The 21295-nt window shown below is 40.9% G+C and overlaps 1 protein-coding gene across 3 annotated transcripts in view; it reads left to right on the forward strand.

Annotated features, from left to right (window-relative positions):
- The window catches only part of Susd4 (sushi domain containing 4), a 110362-nt gene that overhangs the window by 63597 nt on the left and 25470 nt on the right, over nt 1–21295 (forward strand). The window contains exons 4-5 of one of the 3 annotated variants that reach the window (XM_090341138.1): nt 12098–12271; nt 15038–15226. In XM_090341138.1, the coding sequence (XP_090197264.1) occupies nt 12098–12271; nt 15038–15226 (363 nt within the window). The remainder of the gene's footprint in view (nt 1–12097; nt 12272–15037; nt 15227–21295) is intronic. The other 2 variants (XM_090341137.1, XM_090341139.1) reach the window with 2 other exon arrangements.

Raw genomic sequence — 21295 nt, forward strand, 5'->3', positions numbered from 1 at the left:
TATAGTTGGAAATGGCATAGAATCCAGAAAGAAATGCACCTGTCATGCTCCCAGCTCACCCCCCAGCTTGTGTGTCTCCAGGCTTAACCCTTCTTAACCCTTGCAGAATGCAAACGAGAAAAAAAATTTATCACATGCTGTTTCTAAAGCACTTACTAAAATATTTTGGCTCCCATAAACCTGACCAAGATTTCTATTAAAAATGCATAATTTGATGTTAAGAAGGTCCTTTTGAATTTCCTAGTGAAAAGGTGCAATGTGAGTTTAAGATTATTATTACATTATAAATGTTTAATTAAAAGATCCAACTTGACTCATAAGCTAAAGCTGGCAGCAGAGTTGGCAGCTAGCGCCTTTCTTCATTGAAACTGTAGGGTACAGGCATTTTTCAAAAGCGGGGGAATCTTACTCTTGTTTTACAGTTACTCATATATTAAGGTGAAATGTCTTCCAGTTCCTGAAGCTCTGCCAAAACAGATGGATGCTTTAAAAATATTTTATTTAACATCCTTTTCTTCTCATGTGCATTTTCTATCATCTGAAATTTCTTTCTTCTTGCTTTAGACAGGAATTATCAAAAACAACAGACTCTACAGAGAAGGGCAGATATTTGCCTGGCTTTCTTCTAAACTACCCTCATTTTCTGTCATCTAAGGGGGGAAAGAGCAGTGAGGTATCTCTACCTGTCCTCAGAGCCACTGTCATTTCTTACTTAGGCTGCTAGCCACATAACTCACTGCTTCCCCCTACTCCTCCCTTGTAGCTTCAGTATGAGTTTGGTTTTTGCTCTTAAACATATTTATTTAATTTAAATATGGTCATGACTTGAAATGGGGGGAAATACAGAGGAAATAAGGTCAGACAGGAGCAGAGACAAAGATAAAATGATGGAAAGGATCACTTATCACTGGGTGAAAATGACTAGACTGCCCCTGGCAAGCAAGCTTGTGGAGGAGCCCTCAAATGTGGAGGAAAAGTTCAAACTAGGGCAGCCTGGCTGTGGCCACATGTTCTACTATGTCACATGGGCACTGGGATCCTGCCCTTGTCTGTTCTGGGACGCTGGTGGTGGGAAGTGGCGTTAAGTCACAGAATCATTAGGAAAACAGAGAACAAGGATGCCAGCATCAGCATGTGTTCAGATCCTTGTGGGATCATGTGTAAAGGTCACACTATGAGTGGTGGTGACCTTGAACTCCATGCTGATGCTGGAAATTCCCTAGAAAGCTGTTTTTCCCGAGCTCACAGCTGAAACAACCCAGATTTAGGCTGCTTATGAATGTACACGGCCAGCCCCAAGAATATCCCTCCAAACCCATCTGGGTGGGGGTTCATCTTCTCTCATGCCTGTTTGGCACAGCGTGGGTTGATCATGGCTCCCCAAATCAGCTCTTGTGAGTCTGAGTAGATACTGATTCGGGTTTTCTCAGAACCCACACTGGGTCTGCAAGAGCCAGAGGCCTTAGTGGATGGAGTTGAATCTAACAGACATTAGAATCTCAGGTTAGACTCAAATTATACTTGCCTGTCTTGGTGCTATAAGATAGGCTAGAACTTCGGTTTTGAGCCAGCATTTTGCTTTTTAACTGCTGTCGTCAGTTATCAATAATAGAATGGCCTGGTATATCTCACCAGACAGTGTGATTGACTTCATGGGAATTGTCTGAGGGCTGCAAGAATAGCACACTTCCAGGCAGTGTAATGCTTTCTGTGCACTGCGATCTACATTTCACAGGCCTCTGCAGGTGATCTTGCTGCCAAGTGGCTGGGGTACTTGTGTCGAATGTTCCATAAATAGAGCCTTACCATGGGGAAGGGTGGTGGCAGAAGCTATGTAGATCATGAGCCAAGGATAACGGATATGAAATTGGTTCTTTTGTCTTGTTTTATTTTGGTACCAGAACTGGGGTTTGAACTCAGGGCCTGGGCACTGTCCTTGAGCTTTTGTGCTCAAAGCTGGTGCTCTACCACTTAAGGAATAGCTTTGCTTTTTAGCTTTTTGCTGGTTAATTGGAGATAAGAGTCTCACAGACTTTCCTGTCTGTGTCTTCACGCTAGGATTCACATCTCAGCCTCCGGAATAGCTAGGGTTACAGGTGGGAGCCAGTGAGCTCCCTCTGCCTCATCTATGCTGTGAGCTTACCTCTGGCCACTCGGTGCTTCCTATCATTTCCTTATTTACGATGAAGGCTACTCAAAGCCTCTTTAAAGATAAAGTCATTTAAGTTGTGTTTATTAGGAGAAAAGCAAGAATTCAGAATCCAGGAAGGCTTGTCCTCTAAATTAAACTCATTTTCTCTTCCAACTTTCACAATAAACATTAGGTAGTTAAGTTGCCATCTGGAAAACGTTCAAATAATTAAGGTTTTATGCTTTGGGCAATTTCAGCACTGCCCCCTGTGTTTAGTCATTCTTTTCCCCAGAGTTCCCTTAAGTACTTTTCTACTTGTCAAACCCAGTGGCTCCTATTGAGATGAGGAAGATAGCTGAATAGCCAGTGAATTTCCTTGCTCTTCGTTCTGGATTCATTATGCTGTTGTTTTCATCCTTTCTGAAATGAATAAAGATGAATTCTTACATAGATATTTGTTTAAAGTACTTTAAATATTGAGAGTATACATAGAACATTATCAATAGATTGTTTAGTATAATGTGCTTTAATATAAAATATACTTCAATATTATGTAGTATTGTTAATGTCATACATATATATAGAGAGAGGTATATAAAACAAAACAGCCCAATGAACTTAAAATAACAACACCACTGTCCTCCAGGTGAAGAAGAAACCTGATCCCTCTGCTGTCCCTCCAGTAGACAGCAATTACCCTCATGATGGTTATCACCCAGCCCAGAAATGTACATGCCTACACATGTGGCTCCTTCACATTTCATTGGCTTTTGTCTCTTTTATTTCTATAGTACATAAAATTATAAAGATTACATCTGGGGCTGGGAGTGTGGCCTTACTGGTAGAGTGCTTGCCTGGTATGCATGAAGCCCTGGGTTTGATTCCTTGGTACCACATACTCAGGAAAAGCTGGAAGTAGTGCTGTGGCTCAAGTGGCAGTGTTCTAGCCTTGAGCACAAATATCCAAGGATATGTCCAGGCCCTGAGTTCAAGCCCTAGGACTGGCAAAAAAAAGAAAAAGATGACATCTGATTTCTTTTACATTATGTTTAAGTCCATGCATATGATCATGCATCTGCCATTTGTTTAGTTTCCCTGATGTACCACATTCTACTATATGGATGGATATTCCATCACTTCAACATTCTGATGTTTAATAGACAGGTGTTTTCTAATTGACTTTTGTTAAACTATCATTTTGTTACAGTCATGTCTGAAAGCCCATTGGTGAATCTGTCTGGTCTGTCTGTCTTTTCTTCAATAATGCATCATTTTGAATTCAGTAGTTCTCTAATAAGTCTAGAATTCTGGCAGAAAAAAAATTTCCCCCTTCTTCTCTGTCTTCAAGACTGGTCTTTTCTTGATATTTTTGTGTTTCTTTATAAAATTTAAAATCAGCATGTCAGTTGTCAAAACTTGATTTATTTTTTGCCAGTCCTGGGCTTGAGCTCAGGGCCTGAGCACTGTTCTTGGGCGTTCTCAAGACTAGAGCTCTACTACTTGAGCCTCAGCACCACTTGCAGCTTTTTTTCTATGTATGTGGTACCAAGGAATCAAACCCAGGTCTTCAGGCGTGCTAGGCAAGCACTCTACCACTGGGCAGACTCTCGGCCCAAAACTTGAAATTTTAAAATGACCATATTGGATTTGTAGTTCAGTTTGAGAAAAGTAATGCCTTTATAAAATTGGATTTTCCAATCAGAATACGTGGACTATTCTCCCACTTACTTAGGTCTTTTAGTTTTTCCTTGAATAATGTTTTGAAGTTTTTCTACAGGAAAGTCCACTTTTGTTAGATTTATACTTAGGAATTCAAGTTTTGATGCTATCGATAAATATTTTAAGATTTTTAAAATTGATGATATATAGGAACTCTTACAAGCTGTGCTTGTTAATGTTACTATTTGTCTTTATAAATTCTTTGGGTTTTATCATACATATGATCAAACTTTATGTAGCTCATACAACTTTTACTTCTTTCTGGTCTAGTGCCTTAGGTTTCCTTTTGCCACATTCTTTCTTTGGTTAGAAACTCATGCCCAACTTTGGATATAGATAAGTGGAAAGAGACTGAGAACTATTGCTATTTCTAATCTCAAATGAAGTCTTTAGTATTATATATGAAATATATGTGTGTATTTATATGTGTGCATATGTGTATATATGCATAAATATATTTGTGTGTATGTGTGTTGAACAAGGCATGATACGTATAATCTGAGCACTCAGGAGGCCCATGCAGGAGGACTATAAGTTCAAAAACAGCCAAGTTCCCCTACTAAGATATTACCTTAAAAAGAAAAGACAAAAAAGTCCTTTATTATATTAAGAGGTATTTATTTAATTCCTAGCTTAGTAAGGTTTTTTTTTTTTTTGTCAGTCATAGGGCTTGAACTCTGGGCTTGGGGGCTGTCCCTGACTCTTCAGCTTAAGGCTACTGTTCTACCTCTAGGCCTGGGCATTGTCCCTGAGCTCTTCAGCTCAAGGCTAGCACCCTGTCCCTGGAGCCATAGCACCACTTCCAGTTTTCTAGTGGTTAATTGGAGATAAGAGTCTCACAGACTTTAGTGTCCTGGCTGGCTTTGAACCACGATCCTCAGATCTCAGCCTCCTAAGTAGCTAGGATAACAGGCATGAGCCACCGCGCCCAGCTTTATTAAGAATACTTTAATTCCATTAATGAATTATAGTGAGTATTGAACCAGTAGAACACTGATTGATTCTTAAATGTTAAATCAATGTAACATTGTTGAAATAAACCTGGTTTATCAGTAATATATTTTCTTTTTTTATTTCCTGCTGGTTTATGTTTGCTAATACCTTAGTTTTGAAGTTTTGCATTTATGTTGATGATATATGTTTTCCCTGCCCAAACGTTCTTTCCGCATTGTGTAAGCAGGCCATAGGTTGCATTAGATATAAGTTAGTGTTATCCTTCACAAGAGAATGCAGATAGGATTGTGTACAACTGCTGAGATTGAGTGGAAGCCATGGGGAAAGCCTCTGAAGCCTGAAGTTTTCTTCTTGGGATGATTTTTCATTTTGAACTCAATCTATGAGACATTATATAGGAATATAACTATCTTTTATTTCTTCTGTGTCTGTTTTGACAAATTGTACCATTTTCTTTTTTTTTTTTTTGCTTATTTCTCTTACGAACTGGATTCCATTTAAAATTTTTAGTTTCTTAATTCAAAACTTTGTAACATCTTATTTTTTTAATATAGCTATGTCAAGGTATCCCTTCCTAATTCTTACTTGGTTATGCCTACTCACTCTGGGAGGTTTCAATTAGTTCTACTAGTGGTTTATTAACTTTCATGAGTTGTTTTACATTTTTATGAGTATGTATCAGCTTACAAAGGCATTTCATTGCAGTTTTTCCATATAATTATACTTGGATCAAGCCTATAGTATTCTTTCTTACTCCCTTCCCCTTTTTAAAATAATTCTAATAAGTTATATTATTCTATTTTCACACATGTATATAAAGTGTTTCTACCATATCCACCACCCCCTTTACCCTTTCTTATAACTCTTCCCTTCCCTTTGAAACTTACCCTCACACAAGTCCCTATTTTACGTTCCTGGTATTTTTTTTCTTCAAATCATTGTATAAAGAGATTCCCGTGTAACACGTTTTTGTGTACAGTGCATCTGAGGGGCAGACACGCTACCCATGTCAAGTTTTCTAGTTCAGTTTTCACATGTGTATGTGGAGTATTATGCCCTTGTTTGCCCACCATTTTCTTCTCATTTATCTGCCCCTCTCCTTTTAGCCCTCCCCCCCCCCCCACCGACTCCAGCAAGGCATGTTTCAGCTTCCTGGTCTTTATTTTGTTGAACTCCCTATTAATTGTTAAGATGTCTTGCACCATGGACTCTCACTCTTATGTATACTATCCTTTAGTTATGTATATACATGTATGGCCCAGTATGTGTTTTCAAGTGTATTTTAGGTCCAACTTCCACCTAGGAGAGAACACATGAACTTTTGTCTCTCTGAGCCTGCAAAATAGTAACAACAACAACAATACTATGCTTCCTAACAGGTGAAGATATGCATACACACACACACACATACACACACACACACACACACACACACACACACAGAGTTTTCTTGATTGCTCATTAATTGTTAGGCATGTATTTAAGACCAGATTCTATGTATGAGAGAGCATATGATGTGTGTCTTTCTCTGTCTGGTTTAATTTACATAACATGAGGATCTCCTATTCTATCCACTTTCTAGGAATGACAGGATTTCATTCTTTATAGCTGAGTAAAACTCCATGTGAGTTTGCATCACATTTTATTTACCTTCTCATCAGTTGATGGGAGCATAGATTGATTGCCTATTTTGGCCATTGTGAAGGATGCTGATATAAATGTAAATATGTGGCTATTTCCACTATATGTTGACTTATATCCCTTATATGCCTAGATATGATATAGCAGGATCATATGATAGTTCTGCCTTTAGGTTTTTAAGGAATCTCCATACTGATTTCCACGATGGCTGGACTAATTGACATTCCTACCAACAGTGGACAAGAGTCCATTTCCTCCAATAGTTCTCTCAAACGCACAGAGCTCAGAAAAACCATTATGCACATGATTTAGGTCAGCTCCTTCTTGGCCCATGCTTACCTTCCAATAGCTCCCTGAACACAAAATATGATCCCAATTCCCTGCCCTAATCTACCAGCCAACTGGTGTGGCCCTTGCCATTCCCTCTTGCTCACTATATTCCAAACATGAATCTCTTGTGTTTCTCAGGACACCAAGTTCTTTCCTGGCCTTTGCACCAGCTGCTCTGCTACCTGAAATCTTCTTTTCCTAGATCCACATGTAATTGGATCCTTGTTGTCACTCATATCTCAGCTCAATAAATGTCATTTCCTCAGGGACCCCTTTCCTGTCTACCCAATTAAGTGAATCTCTGAGTTCATCCCTAGCCTATGCCCTTGTTACTTGTTCATCATAGCGAGCATTTCCTTTTTTTTTATTTTATTTTTTAGCTCATTTGATTCTTACTTTTTTTTCCCCTGGTGGTAGCCTCCCTCCATGAAAGTGCTGTAAGAGTAGGAATCTTGGTTTTTTTTCTGTACTAGCAGCTAGAACATATTGGGCCCACAGTCCCTGTTCAATAATTCACTGAATGGATGAATGAGTAACTGCCTGAATAAATAAGCTTCACAAATGCTGGTTGAAAGGAAATTAAGGCAAAGTATTTACAGAAAGACTTTTAGAGCCTGTAATATATTAATGTGGACTGTGAATCTTTGAATGCTAGATCATGTATTCATGTTCCTGGGACCAGTTTGGGGCAGTATTGATGCTGAAATGTGGCATTTTTAAGAAATCAAATTTGTTTTCACATGTAACTCAAATCTTAAAGACATATGTAGCCAATATATAGCACACACCCTTGAAAATATCCTCTTACTCTTATTACGCCTGCCACATCTCTTAGGAATCTGTTCTCTGCTAAATAACCTGATATGTTAATTTCTTTGTGGATTTATATAAATGTATAAAACTGCCTCAGGATCTTTCACTTCTTTAATGTGTTTATCATACCAAATTTCCATTGTTACCAGGAGCAAGAAACAAAAATAATGACAGTGGTGTGCTGGCCCAAAATAATTCCCAAAATTAAAGCTTTTTCTATCCCCCAAGTTACATCCTGCAAGCATCGATTTATGTCTCATATACCTAGGTTCTAATTGTTGACTGGATTCCACATGACAGAATCCAATATTGATAAACACTTTTTATAGTCCTTGGTAATAATATGTTTAAAGTGGCTTTAAAAATTTTTGACTGACTGAATTTATGCTATAGAAAATGGTGTTACAAACGTCGCAAACTTAATAATGATTCTACTTACAGTCTTTTGACCTTACAATGATGTGAAAGCAATACACACATATCCAGTAGAAACCGTTCTTCACATTTTGAACTTTGTTCTTTCCTGGGCTAGTGATTTGTGCTAAAATCCTGTCTTTCAGTGCTGCGCAGTATCAATGAGTCTCAACTCTATTGGCCACAAGAGGGGAAATGGCTGATATCATGGCATATTTACTCAGGGATATTTAATGCATTTTCAACCTATGACGGATTTATCTAAATGTAGCCTGAAGGCTTCCTGGAACTCCCACCACCAATAACCTTCTTATAACTCTCATAGAGTAAGGAAGGCTGGGAGATTAACAATGTAAACAGTCTCTTGTACAGATCTATCAGCAACCAACCGCATCACCATTAAGACTTCTATGCAAAACATCCACATGGATGAAGATTTAATTTCTTTTCAGATACGAAAGGTATCTGGATTCTTTTGTTCCATAGAACTAAGGTCCGTGGGTATTCTTCAGCACAGACAGCTCGTTGGGGTACTTACTTATTTCAGGTGGCTTTTTCTGCTTCTGTGGGGGGTGGGAAAGTTAGGTGCCAGACACTGGGCAAACCCAGAGAGACTAGACAGTCCTTTCTTTTGTTTAAATTTAGGTTTTGTTAGCGCCCAACTAATTTTTTCCTTACTCCTAAGACACAGCCCCTCCTGACTTCTCCACTGTGACTGGTCTTGAACTCTTAACGAATTTATTTCAAATTGATATGTGTCTGCTGTCCTTAGTGAACCAGCCCTGTATCACTGTTCATGGAGCATCCCTGTAGATGCTGTGGATGGAAGTCCATGCGACTCAGGGGGATGCAAGCTCCTTTCAATCCTGTGCCACATCTTCTGCATAGACCCAGCTTCTGCTTGCAGAAGCTTGGGAGTTCTAATGAGAATTTCAAAGACATCTGCATTCACCACCACAGGCTGAGACTTCAACCTTGAGAACAAGGCATGAATGTTTTTGCTTCTGGCCAACCCATGTTCACTTGTCTGTCAGATCCAAATGGACATTTTATCCGTCAACTCCTCTTAGACTTCTCCACCTTCTGACCCTGCCAGTTAATTCTTGAATACATTTCAAGTTATTAAAAGCATAGTTATTCAGACATACAAATGATCATCACAGGGACTAGGCAAAACCAAGATTTTTAGACAGATGTCCTGATAGATGTGCTTTATTTGCTGTGAATAATGTCTGCTTAGTGCCATTGAGGGAGGAGGGGGATGTAATTCACATTTTCCAGCAGTGATAGGCAGAGTTGTCTGTTATCTTGCAACTCTAGTCAGGATTATCCTGGGGTTAATTTGGGAGAAATTCAGGTATTTTAGCAGAAAAAAAAACTACTGATTAAATGTAAACAATTTTAAACGTCTTTTCCTTATGCAAAATTGAGAGGAAAAATATTAAACAACAGCACTGTTCTCCAGCCAAGACTCTAGATGGAAATCTAAGGTTCATCACACAGCTTGATGGCAGTTTTCTCTGGGGAAGATGGAGAGATTAGAGCCGTGTGGAGAGCCAGTTAACTAACCAGGCTCCTGAGTACTCTCAGGGCTCTGAGGCAGAAGTTCAGATGGCTCCCCACTGCTTTTCCTTTTTGACAGGTGTGTGCCTTGGTCTGGAAGTGAGGAAACAGTGTCACACGAAGTGGGTGGCACCAGTCTTGCTCTCAAACTCATGATGGTGACAAACTCTCAGACTTTCAGGCATTTGACATAAGATGACTCTTTTTTTTTTTTTTTTTTTTTTTGCCAGTCCTGGGCTTGAGCTCAGGGCCTGAGCACTGTCCTTGGACTTTCTCAAGGCTAGAGCTCTACCACTTGAGCCTCAGCACCACTTCCAGCTTCTTTGTATGTATGTGGTACCAAGGAATCGAACCCGGGTCTTTGTGCATGCTAGGCAAGCACTATAACCACAAGGCCAAACTCCCAGCCATAAGATGACTCTTATAGTAGAAAGTCCACACCCCTTCCCTCCAGCTGCCAGGCCCTCTGCTCTCACCTTCTGCTCATCTTTCCAATTGCTGACATCTTGTTTTCTAGAATGCATATTTCCCACTGTTCCCAGTAAATGTAGCCCAAACCCCATATCCAGGGCATTATTCCCTTCCTTTAAAGCAACCGAAGTCTGTAACCACCAGAGCCACCCTGTTAGCAAGCCATGGCTTCCTCCTTCCTTTCGTCCCAATTAGGGTTTTGAGGGTCCAATGCTTAAGCCCCTTTTGATGGTCAGAGCTCCTTCTAAAGCAATTCCAACAGTAGCATAGGTTCTGTGCAGTGGCAATGGCTGAGAAACCATTGTCTTTTAAGACTATTCAGGAATTTGTGGAAGGAATTTCTTGTGATTAACAACATGCTGTCCTTGGAATTTGCCTTGTTTTGTTTTTTTGGTTTTTTTTTTTTGGTTTTTTTTTTTTTTTTGCCAGTCCTGGGCTTGAGCTCAGGGCCTGAGCCCTGTCCTTGGACTTTCTCAAGGCTAGAGCTCTACCACTTGAGCCTCAGCACCACTTCCGGCTTTTTTCTATATATGGTACCTAGGAATCGAATCCGGGTCTTCATGTATGCTAGGCAAGCACTTTAACCACTAGGCCAAACTCCCGGCCCTTGTTTTGTTTTTTAAAGTAAGAGTCCAGGCCGGGAGTTTAGCCTAGTGGAAGAGTGCTTACCTTGCATGCACGAAGACCTGGGTTCAATTCCTCAGTACCACATACATAGAAAAAGCTGGAAATGGTGCTGTGGCTCAAGTGGTAGAGCTGTAGTCTTAGAGAAAGCCCATGGACAGTGCTTAGGCTCTGAGTTCAAGCCTCAGGACTAGCAAAAAATAAATAAATAGTAATAGTCCATGTCTGAAACCTAATCCACCTATATGTCAGATTAACAAGTATATGTACATCTAAAATCAGAAACATTGGGGATGAAAGTATAGCTTAGTGGCAGAGCACTCATGTACTCAAGGCCCTGGGTTTGATCTCTATCTCTGAAAAAAAAGCATAAAATGAGAAACACTAAGTAGAGTTGTACTCATAAGAGAGGGAAATAAATACATTGTGATGAGTATGACTTGAGTGAGGCAGTGGAGGGAGGGGGGACTAACAAGGACCAGATCCCTGTTTAGCAGGAAGGAACACCCTCCTGTCCCCACCCCTGTGTTCATGCCCTTTTCTACCCTACTTTTAGAAGGCAGTCACTTGGAAAAAATTATATTAAGTGAAGTAAGCCAGACCCAAAGAAACATAGGCTGCATGGTTTCCCTCATTTCTGACGATTAGTAAATGTCTAGACTCTCCTAATAGAGCATCACAACAGCTCAGAAGCATATGGCCATATAGGATGAGGCTAAGCAAAATGAACTCCAGGATGTGGAAGCAAGAGGTTTATCTTTGTGATTGTTGTTCTTAATGTACTATGCAAAGTATTTCTTGTTTGTTTGTTGCCAGTCCTGAGACTTGAACTCAGGGTCCAAGCACTGTCCTTGGGCTTTCTCAAGGTTAGCACTCTACCTGATGAATGTAACTGTAACCATTCTGTATATCACCCCAACAATAATAATAAAATAGAAGGTAGTGCAGCTGGGTACTCTGAGCCTATGAGAGCTTGGTAAGAGTACATGCTGCTCTGTTCTTTAGCCTTTCAAAAAACATATAAAATAAGCAGAAAATGCTGAAGGCAAACACAGCCATAGCTTGACCTCTGCTTGCGAGGGCACTGCCCAGGTCTAACAGACCATATTGTGCTAGTTACTCTGCATAACAGTGTGTAACCTGATAGATAGTTCAGGTTCACCCCCAACTCCTGTCTTCATTTATTTCCATAATTATTTTTAAGACCAGCTGTACAGAAATGTCATAGACAGGGACTAAAGTTCCCTTTATATGTTGCATCTTTCTACCACTCAGGCTCTGTTGCTTGTCCCTGGCATCTGGGCCTAATGCTGGGTAAGGTACCACATGTCATATTGTTGTGTAAGTAAAGACAAGGACTGAAAAAGCAAACTTTCTTGTGAAGCTGTTAACCATTTTAAATTCCCAAACTAATATATACCTTTAATCTGATTGTAGATTGCCGTATCCCTCAAATTGAAGATGCTGAGATTCATAACAAGACATATAGACATGGAGATAAGTTAATCATCACCTGTCACGAAGGATTCAAGATTCGGTACCCTGACCTGTATAACACGGTTTCATTATGTCGCGATGATGGGTCATGGGATAACCTGCCCCTCTGTCAAGGTATGGAACAGATATGCACCTGTCAGCTACTCTGTCTGAACTGTATGGTGTCTATAGCAGCATAACAGAAATGATGTGGGGAAAATATTGGACAGACCATTCACTCCACATGAGTCCTGCCGTATTGTATGGGGACCGCTATATCTCTGCTCCTGGAATCTCCACCCACACTCCCTACAATAACTCAGCTCCATTCTCTTCTCCCCATACCTCCCCCCCTCTCCGCTTTGCCAGTACTTGAGCTTGAACTCAGAGCTTGAACTCAGCCCTCACGTCAACCCTTGGACTCAGGGCTTAAATTCACAGATTGGCACTGTCCCTTTGCTGTTTTTTTCCTCTCAAGGCTGACACGCTACCACTTGAGTCACAACTCTACTTCCGGCTATTTGGTGATTAGTTGGATATACGTCTCATGGACTCTCCTACCCTGGCTGGCTTCAAACCAGGATCCTCAGATCCAGCTAGGATTACAGTCGTGAGACACCAGCACTTAGCTCCATACACCCACTTTTAAAGTACAAATAGGAAAATCTTTCCTCTTTAGCATGTTGCCTGTGCTCTTTACTCCAGGAAATCAAAGGTAGTTTTAAGGATTATAAGATTATATCTGGGTTGTTAATACGATGATAAACCATTACATAGTTAATGGCAATAAGAGTGTTTTCATTTATTTCAGTGAGAATATAGAAAAACCCATCTTACAGGCACTGTTTTCTCTTAATAAAGTTAGCCATTTTTTTAAAGCATGGAAAGCAGAAAAAAATCAGATATTCACCCTATGGTGACTTTATCCTTGCAAATTTCAAAGATTTTCCCTAGCCACATAGAAGGCCTTCCTTATTTGTGCAAATAAGCTTTCCAGTTCATATTAATTCTGAATTTATTTTTTTGACCAGAGATTTGAACTAAAAGAGGACCAAGAGTGCAATGCATAATTCATTCTATGAGGGAAAAGGAGAGCCATCTCATTTGCTTCCAAAACTTTGGCATGTTCAAGTTGAGACAAATGTTAACTTTGTGCTTGGAAATCACAACTGGCAGGCTCTGGTATTACTTTGTGTGCCCCATCATCAGAAATAAATTGTTTTCTTACACGCGAGCTTAAGAGTCATGACCCTGTGAAGGAACACGCCTGCAGAATTGGGAGGACAGACACAGCCGGACCATCACACTCCTGGCTCTGCCTCTCCCCCAATAGCTGCCTGTCTTATATTTCATTTCTAAAGTAGACACAGATTATTTACACATTCTGAGACTGTCTACAAAAGAAGCAGCTGGCTCCTAGGCTAATCTCCTTATTTGAATAAACTTTATTAACCACTGATTTGTTCCAGATCTCTGGCACTGTCAGAGTAATGGTGAAGAAAGTCATCTCAGATCCCACCACTCCTTGCCTTACCTGTTTTCTATATGCCCTTGTTCTTTCCCTCTCACCCTTTTTATTTCCTTTTGTGTCACTTAAATACACTGTGCTTCCTCAAGAGCTAATTGGTTTTTTTTGGATATCCCATGGGTGGTTGACCTCTTGGGATGTCATTTTGAAGAATTCAAATACCTGCTTTCCTATTGCTCTGTCTGGCTTGTCACGTTATCACTCCTTTCTCAAATACCTGGTTCAAGCCATGAGTTTTCTACCTTTGCAGCAACCAAAGAACCAGCTGGCTTCTTTCTATCTCTTTCTCCTCCTTCCTTTTCCTCTCCCTCTTTTTCTCCCTCCCTCCCGCCTTCCCTGCCCTCTTGATTGAACCCAGATCCTCATACATACTAGGCAGGTTCTATCCCATTGAACAATACCCCTAAGCCCCTGCCAGGTTATACTTGAGAGACATGCCTCCTCAAACAGTACACATATAACCTGTGCTCATTCTTCCTTAAAGCCCTCTCTCTCATAGAAGAGATGCCCTGGCTGTACTGTGCCCACCACCCCCACTTTGTCTCTTGCTATGCAGGTATTCTGCCAGCTGTCATGGCACCAGCTTTCTCTCTGCCACTCACCTAGCATGACACAGAGAGTGAGGAATCAAGAGTTGCCTTTGACAGCCTGACACCTGGATGAGCCCCCTGTGGGAATTAATTGGCCCTTAGAGTGACATTTCATTCTGTAACTTTTATTTGCACCTATAGATCCTAGGGCTAAAGTCTGAGGAAGCTTCTTTATTATCTAGAAGTGCAAATGGAAATCCCATTGAACTATTGAGTTGAAGCCATTTTCTCCTATTATATATAGGATGGGCTATCTTTCCAACCATGAGTGAATAACTTATCTTCTTCCTCTGAGCTCTGTTTAGTTGCATAAATCTTAACCCCTGCCATCTCCTGGATATGGGAAACAACTAGAAGGTCTGTTTGAGGGGCCTTTTTTGCAGGATTTTTATATTTTGCCTTGTTCAGACCATGGGCATGAGGCCTGGGTACCAGTTGTTGTATTTTTTTAAGCCTGTTGGGTGATACTAACAAGTAATCATTGCCAGAACCACGTGACCAGGGATATGCCAGTCTTTGTTACATATCTGCTCCCTCCTTACCTCCATTTCCTTACTCCTTATCCAACCCTCTCTGTCATTTGCCATTTACAAACACACAAGCACACCTTTTCCTTCTAAATGTAACAAGCCAGTTAACATAAGGCCACTGTGTCTAGAGACCAAGGTGCTTCCCTCGTCAGAGCCAGTGAGGCCATCCTGAAGGCTTCCAGTATTCCATTTGACTTTTGGGTGCCCAAAGATTACCAAGTGAAACCTTTCCTCTTTCTTTCACGCTTCCCAGGCTGCCTGAGACCTCTAGCCTCTACCAATGGCTACGTGAACATCTCGGAGTTCCAGACTTCCTTCCCGGTGGGGACTGTGATTGCCTATCGCTGCTTCCCTGGATTTAAACTGGAAGGGTCTGAGTATATCGAGTGCTTGCGCAACCTTATCTGGTCATCCAGCCCACCCCGGTGCCTTGCTCTGGAAGGTAACACATCTTAGCCATTAGAAAGTTGTATTTTGTAGCTTTGGAGTCCATTTTTTTCTTTTTCTTTTTGCCAGTCCTGGACTTAAGCTCAGGGACTGAGCACTGTCCTTGGATTTTTCTCAAGGCTAGAGCTCTACCACTTGAGCCTTAGCACCACTTCCGACTTTTTCTAAGTATGTGGTACCAAGGAATCGAACCTGGGTCTTCGTGCATGCTAGGCAAGCACTCTACCACTAGGCCAAACTCCCAGCCCCTGGAGTCCATTTTTGATAGGAGGTAAAGAGTTGCAAGTTATGGCCAGCAATAACTTTAGTTTCTTGAGTAATCTTCTCACGTCTCTGTTCAGAGCAGAAATCATTTGCTACAAGGCCACACTAAGTACGTGTAAAATTTTGCTTTCCCCACCCTTAAGCTTAGAGGAGAGGAGAGCAGATAAAAGAAAATGTTGTAGGCCAGGTGTTTGTAGCTCATATTTGTAATCCTAGCTACTCAGGAGGCTGAGCTCTGAGGATCATGGTTCAATGTCTGCCTGAACAGAAGAGTCCTCAAGATACTTCAGTTAACCAGAAAAATCCAGAAATGGAGCTATGGCTCAAATGTTAAAGCATTACAATTGAGTGGGGGGGAGGGGGAGAGACCAAATGGACAGTACGTAGGCTCTTGAGTTCAAGCTTCATTTTACACACACACACACACACACACACACACACACACACACACACACACACAAGATGGTTGCAAGCATCAAAGGTTAAACTGTACAATATTGCAAAGTTAAATGAAAAGACTTCAAAACTTAATTTTCTCTGCACCAAACGAAAACAGATTGCATTATGGCATCATTAATCTCACTCCTCATTTTATTGCTGTGTCAATGTCTCTTCCATATCTCCATGGATTTTATAGGGTAGTTGTAAATGTTTTGCTGCAAGCATATACTTGGAAGCCTGAAAGCCAGAACTCCTTCTTCCTTGTTTTATGAAATCTGTATGGTTATAAAGTTGGCTCACTAAAGACCACTAATCAGAGGTCTGAGACAGGGACGAGGATAGAATCTATTGCCAGCATCAAGGCAGTATCTGGGGATGGAGCCCATAAACTCTTCTACAGTAGGCAAGTCAAACACAAGATTGAGCCTTCTCTTTACTCTGCTTTGGAAATAATGCCTTCTGCACTTCTTGGCAGATAAATATTTGCAAGGAGGGATTGTCTGTGAGAAAAGAGGGAGGAGGACTTTAACCAAGAGCCTTCCTAGTATGCTAATAAAAATTTGCAGTAAAAGTAAATTTAAAAAAACAATTTTAGAGAACCCCTCTAAACCTATAGACAATCTTGCTTGGGGAAGAAACAAAATAAGAAACAACAGAACGTAGAAGTGAATCAGTTCCCACAAGTTATAGCAGTTGTGATGTAGGAGACCAAGGAGGAAAGTGCCATGCAGGTGATGATCAAAGGAATTAGAAAAAGCATTGGTTTCTAAGTGACTTGGAGTGAACTTGGTCTGAGCCAGTGAACCTCCTTGGAGGAAGTTAGGAGAGAGGAAGAAGGGAGGGGAGAAGGAAGAAAGATGAGCAAAGGAAGGGAGGGCACCAGGTTTGTGCTGTAAGTTTTGTCATTCTCCTAGGATAGCCATAGAACCTTCACTGGCCCCCACCATTTATTACCTATCCCAATTTTCCTAGGTGACCAGAGCCAAGAGTAGAGGAGGTATATTAAATATGGGACCTCAATGAAATTGGGATTTCAGATAGCAAGTAATATTCCAATAGGAGCATGTTCTGAATATTGCATGGAACTGTGGTAATAATAATAACAGTAATAATGTGCCTTATTGGAAATTCAAATAGAACTGAATATGAATCTTTGTTTGCTAAATCTGGCTGACCCTCCTAGCCTGGAGAACCAAGATCACCCCCTTTGTTTCTGGGGGACAGTCTTTCCATTTTCTAGATGCCATTAATAGGCCAAGGTGCACAGCTGCCATGATGAGCTATTTTCCTAGTCTGCCTGGTGTTCTTCCTGCTCCGATAACCAGATAGAGGATAGTTTAAAGACGCCATTATCATGATTTCTAACCCTTTGAAATGCCCACTTCAAAATCTTTTCAAATTTGGTTGGAATTTGTTTGATCAGGTTCTGATCATCTTTATTTTGGCGATTTGGAAAGTTGTTTCTATGGATTCTAGAGACTATGACATGGATAAGTAAAACAAATGTGACTTCAAGAGGCCATGGTATAAGGTTATACACAGGGACCAATGAACAGAGCTGGTTGGAAATGAGTCCTCTTCCTTACCCAGGCCCTTTTGCTGCCAGCCTCATCCTGGTTTGATTTACTGGTTACCTTTGGAACACTCAGGCATGTGCCTTAGTTTTAGGCTTCTCATTCTCACTGGTTCTCCTCTCTGGAGACAGCCTAGAGGACTTTTCTGCTTGGGGCTGTCTAGCACTGAGATCCTCTCAATCTCTGTTTCCCATGAGACTTGAGGTGTCAGATATATGACACTGCACCCAGATATTAGTTGAGAAGGGGTTAGAGTTCCTGCCTGGGCTGGCCTCAAACCTCAGTCCTTTTGTTGTTATTATTTTTTTAATTTTATTCTTAGCCTTCCAAGATATAAGCCACTGGCATCCATCTTACTCAGTTTTTTGTCTCTCCTTCTATCTTTTTTAAATTTATTGTTATTATAAAGGCAATGTACCGAGGGATTCACACTTTGTAAGTTGGGTAATGAGTACATTTCTTTTTGGACAATGGCATCCCTTCCTTTGCTGTCTTCCAGTTTTTCCCTCCTATCCCCACCCACATATTGCATGGTTCATTTTCAACAGAGTATCTACTGAGTTTCCTCCATTTTTAAAAATAACGTGTACAGTTTTATTTTCCATACATGTACCTTTACATTATCTGATGGAATTAGGTTTTGAACCCCTTGAATGAAACATACTTAAATGTATAAAAGCCATGATTCCAATTGGAGAGGCACGGAGTAAAGAATTACTTTCCTCAAGACTAGGTAGAAACTGGGTTAAATTAAGCAGTGAGTGGTATATGCTTTTAGTTGTTCACAGATCCTTGGCAGACTGAATCAGGAAGATCAGTTGAACCCAGGAGTTAGAGACTAGCCTGGGCAACAGAATGTAACTCTTAAAAAAAACAGAGTCAATGAGTTAAAATAAGAAGCAAAGAGTCTTGTGAAAGTTTTCCAGTTGTGTCTTTTATTCTTTTTTTCATATATTTTTATTGTAATTAATAGAAGTTACATGATATTTGCCAGATAGATGATGCATTAATTCCCATACATTGATACCCTTTCACATGTCTTGGTTCCCATTTCCCTCCCCCCCAACCCCACCCCTCATCCTGTTTTCCCCTCTTCCCTATCCAAATTCAAATAACCAAATACAAATATATCCGATATATCAGGTAACAAAGTGAGATACTGTAACAATGTGAGTTAACCAAGGGACAGCAAAAGAGATGAGAGATAACATAGTACCTTAAGAACAAAAATCATTCATTATATGGCTTATGTTTCTATTGTGTCTTTTATTCTTACTTTAATCTGGTACTTCCTCTTTTAGATATCAGTTTCTTTTTGACATAATCTTATTGTAAGATATTCTGCATAGGTGAACCGTCCCAAGGAAATGTATCCCTTCAGTATGTTGTCTGCACTTCCTCTTTCCATTATTGGCAGAACCTGTACTTTCTTCAAAAAAATAAAATAAAACTGGAGAAATTTGGCTCTGTGCTACAGAATCACCTGCTGTTTCAGTATTATGAGTGCTCTGAACTCATCGGTGGAAGTCTTTCTCCATAAGCTTTTCATTACTTTCTTAGCTCACTATTAATCTACCAACTGTCAGCAGACCTGTCCATGCAGACCTCTTCCCCACCCGTAACTCTCTTTCTGGTCTTCTGTGGCAGAGAAGCTTAGATCCTCCAGTTGATGGTGGAGAAATGCAGATGTTGACTAGCAGTGCTGACTCACATCAGACTGGCTGGCTGTGTATGTGTCAAGATCTTGCCAAAGTGTCCTTAGATCCTCATAATGTCCCCTTTTCTTTCTGCTGTCAATGAGCCAATGGGGCTTCTGAAAGCTTAGTAACCTGCCTGCACTCATACCTAATGACACTGGAACTTGCGTGCAGGTCTTGGGGCTCCAAAGATGTTGATCTTAATCACCAGGGTGCTCGCCTAGTGAACTTGTTCTGATTACATTCCAGCGAGGGGAAACAGTTTGGTATTTTCATAGTCAATTTTAAAGAGTAAAAGAAAAACCAATTAAGGCGTATTGTGAAGGAAGGAATGTGCCTGTGCAGTCTAGCTGGCCTCCTTGAAGAATCCCAGTTGCAGGAAGTTACAAGGTCAGAGCAAGGTCATGTTCTCCCTGGAGTAGCTACCCGCTCTTACCACTGCCAGTGGTCACTTGTTCACAGTTCTAGCGGAGCCTCACTTTGGCCAAAGAGCTGGACAGAGATTGGGGTCTCCTTGTACACAGACAGGGACATTCTTACCATAGAGGATGGCATGACCTGCCATCCTCTGCTCAGTGCAGAGATCTTTCTGCTGCATGGCACCTCCTTTTGCAGGTGGAACAGAAAACCAGTGTTTGAGTGACAGCTGTCACACTCACTTATGAGCAATCCCATCATCTAGATTTGGCTTCATGAGAGCTGACCATTTGAACGAAAAGACTGGCAAATGCCATCAAAGGTGGCAAGAGTTCCAAGGACTCATATGTAGATGTGGGCTGTGCATTTCAGGAGCTATTGAGAGTGGCCACATTGAGAAGCATAACTAACACCTCTGACAGCAACACTTTGAGCATTGGAAGATGTTCCATAGATCCTTGTGTTTGGGTTTGCTTTTCTATGGGTCTAAGTTTTTTTCCTGACCTTGGTGTAGCTGCATTCTTTTCTTCCTTGTGCTCTCATGGTCTCTGACACGTGCATCTTTGTCAGTGCAAACATACACGCACTGGAAACCTTTGATAATGAGTGAAAGAAATCTCTCATTTTTAAATGCTAAGAAATCCATTTGCTCTGCCAGCAGTGTTTATTGAACACCTGCTAGGCCCAGAGAAACACTGGAGTGGACTCCAGGAAATTGCAAAGAAAAACAAAGGCCATAATTCCCTGCTTTACAGAGGCTAGAGTCTAATGAGGAGAATAAGAAGACAAATCACTCCACCTAGACTATAGCATCATTATAGATAGCAGACATATATACATATACATATACATATATCACAGCTGGAAACAAAGTCGCAGAGGAGAGATATCTTTTTTGGAAGCCACGGAAAAACAGTTCCAGTAGATGATATTGCAATTGCAACTGTAAAGTGAAATTTCTACCCAGGGATTTCTGGCATTTTTGTGTATTATCCCTAATGACCAAACAGTCTTGTGTTTCCTGTCTCTAGTAGAGCTGCGGGAAGAGAGTACCTGAACTTGTGTGAAAGGGACTGTGCACTCAAGAGTTCCACAGAGCTCTTGAGCCCAGGCAGTGTGCTGTAACGTATCGAGGGCACTGGCCCTGGGGTTTGGAGGGCAAGAATTTGGAAAGATACTAGAGACATAAGACAATGACTTCACCGTTGTGGCTGCAAGGGAGAAAACCTGAATATATGAGGTAGTTGAGGAAGAGGAGGTACCAACTCCCCAGAATCCCCAAGGCAGAGTGTGGCTGGGGGCTGCAACTCATGCTGACTGTGTGTGAGTGCAGAACAGGGCTCTTTCTCAACAGAAGGAAGAATTATCCAAGAGCTTGTTGGTCTATGGAACATTCTCTTTCCATTCTGATTTTCCAATGGCCTGAAAGTGCTGTAGAATTCCTAAGGCTCTAGTGGCAGATGCTTGAAGCACACACACAATGTGGAGTCCTCCGTGGTAACTTCCATCCATTTCAAGATTCCTCTGTTCCCCTCTTAAGTTAGTGGACATTATTCTCAAGCCAGCAGTCCTTCTTTCAGTAGATTTTATAAGGTAGTAGATAACTAGTGGAGAAGACGATCACCTATAAAAAGGACCATTCAATCATCCAACATTTGTTATGCTTAGATG

This window comes from Megascapheus bottae, chromosome 10, assembly GCF_031878675.1.
Source record: "Megascapheus bottae isolate mThoBot1 chromosome 10, mThoBot2.hap1, whole genome shotgun sequence".
Taxonomy (NCBI): domain Eukaryota; kingdom Metazoa; phylum Chordata; class Mammalia; order Rodentia; family Geomyidae; genus Megascapheus; species Megascapheus bottae.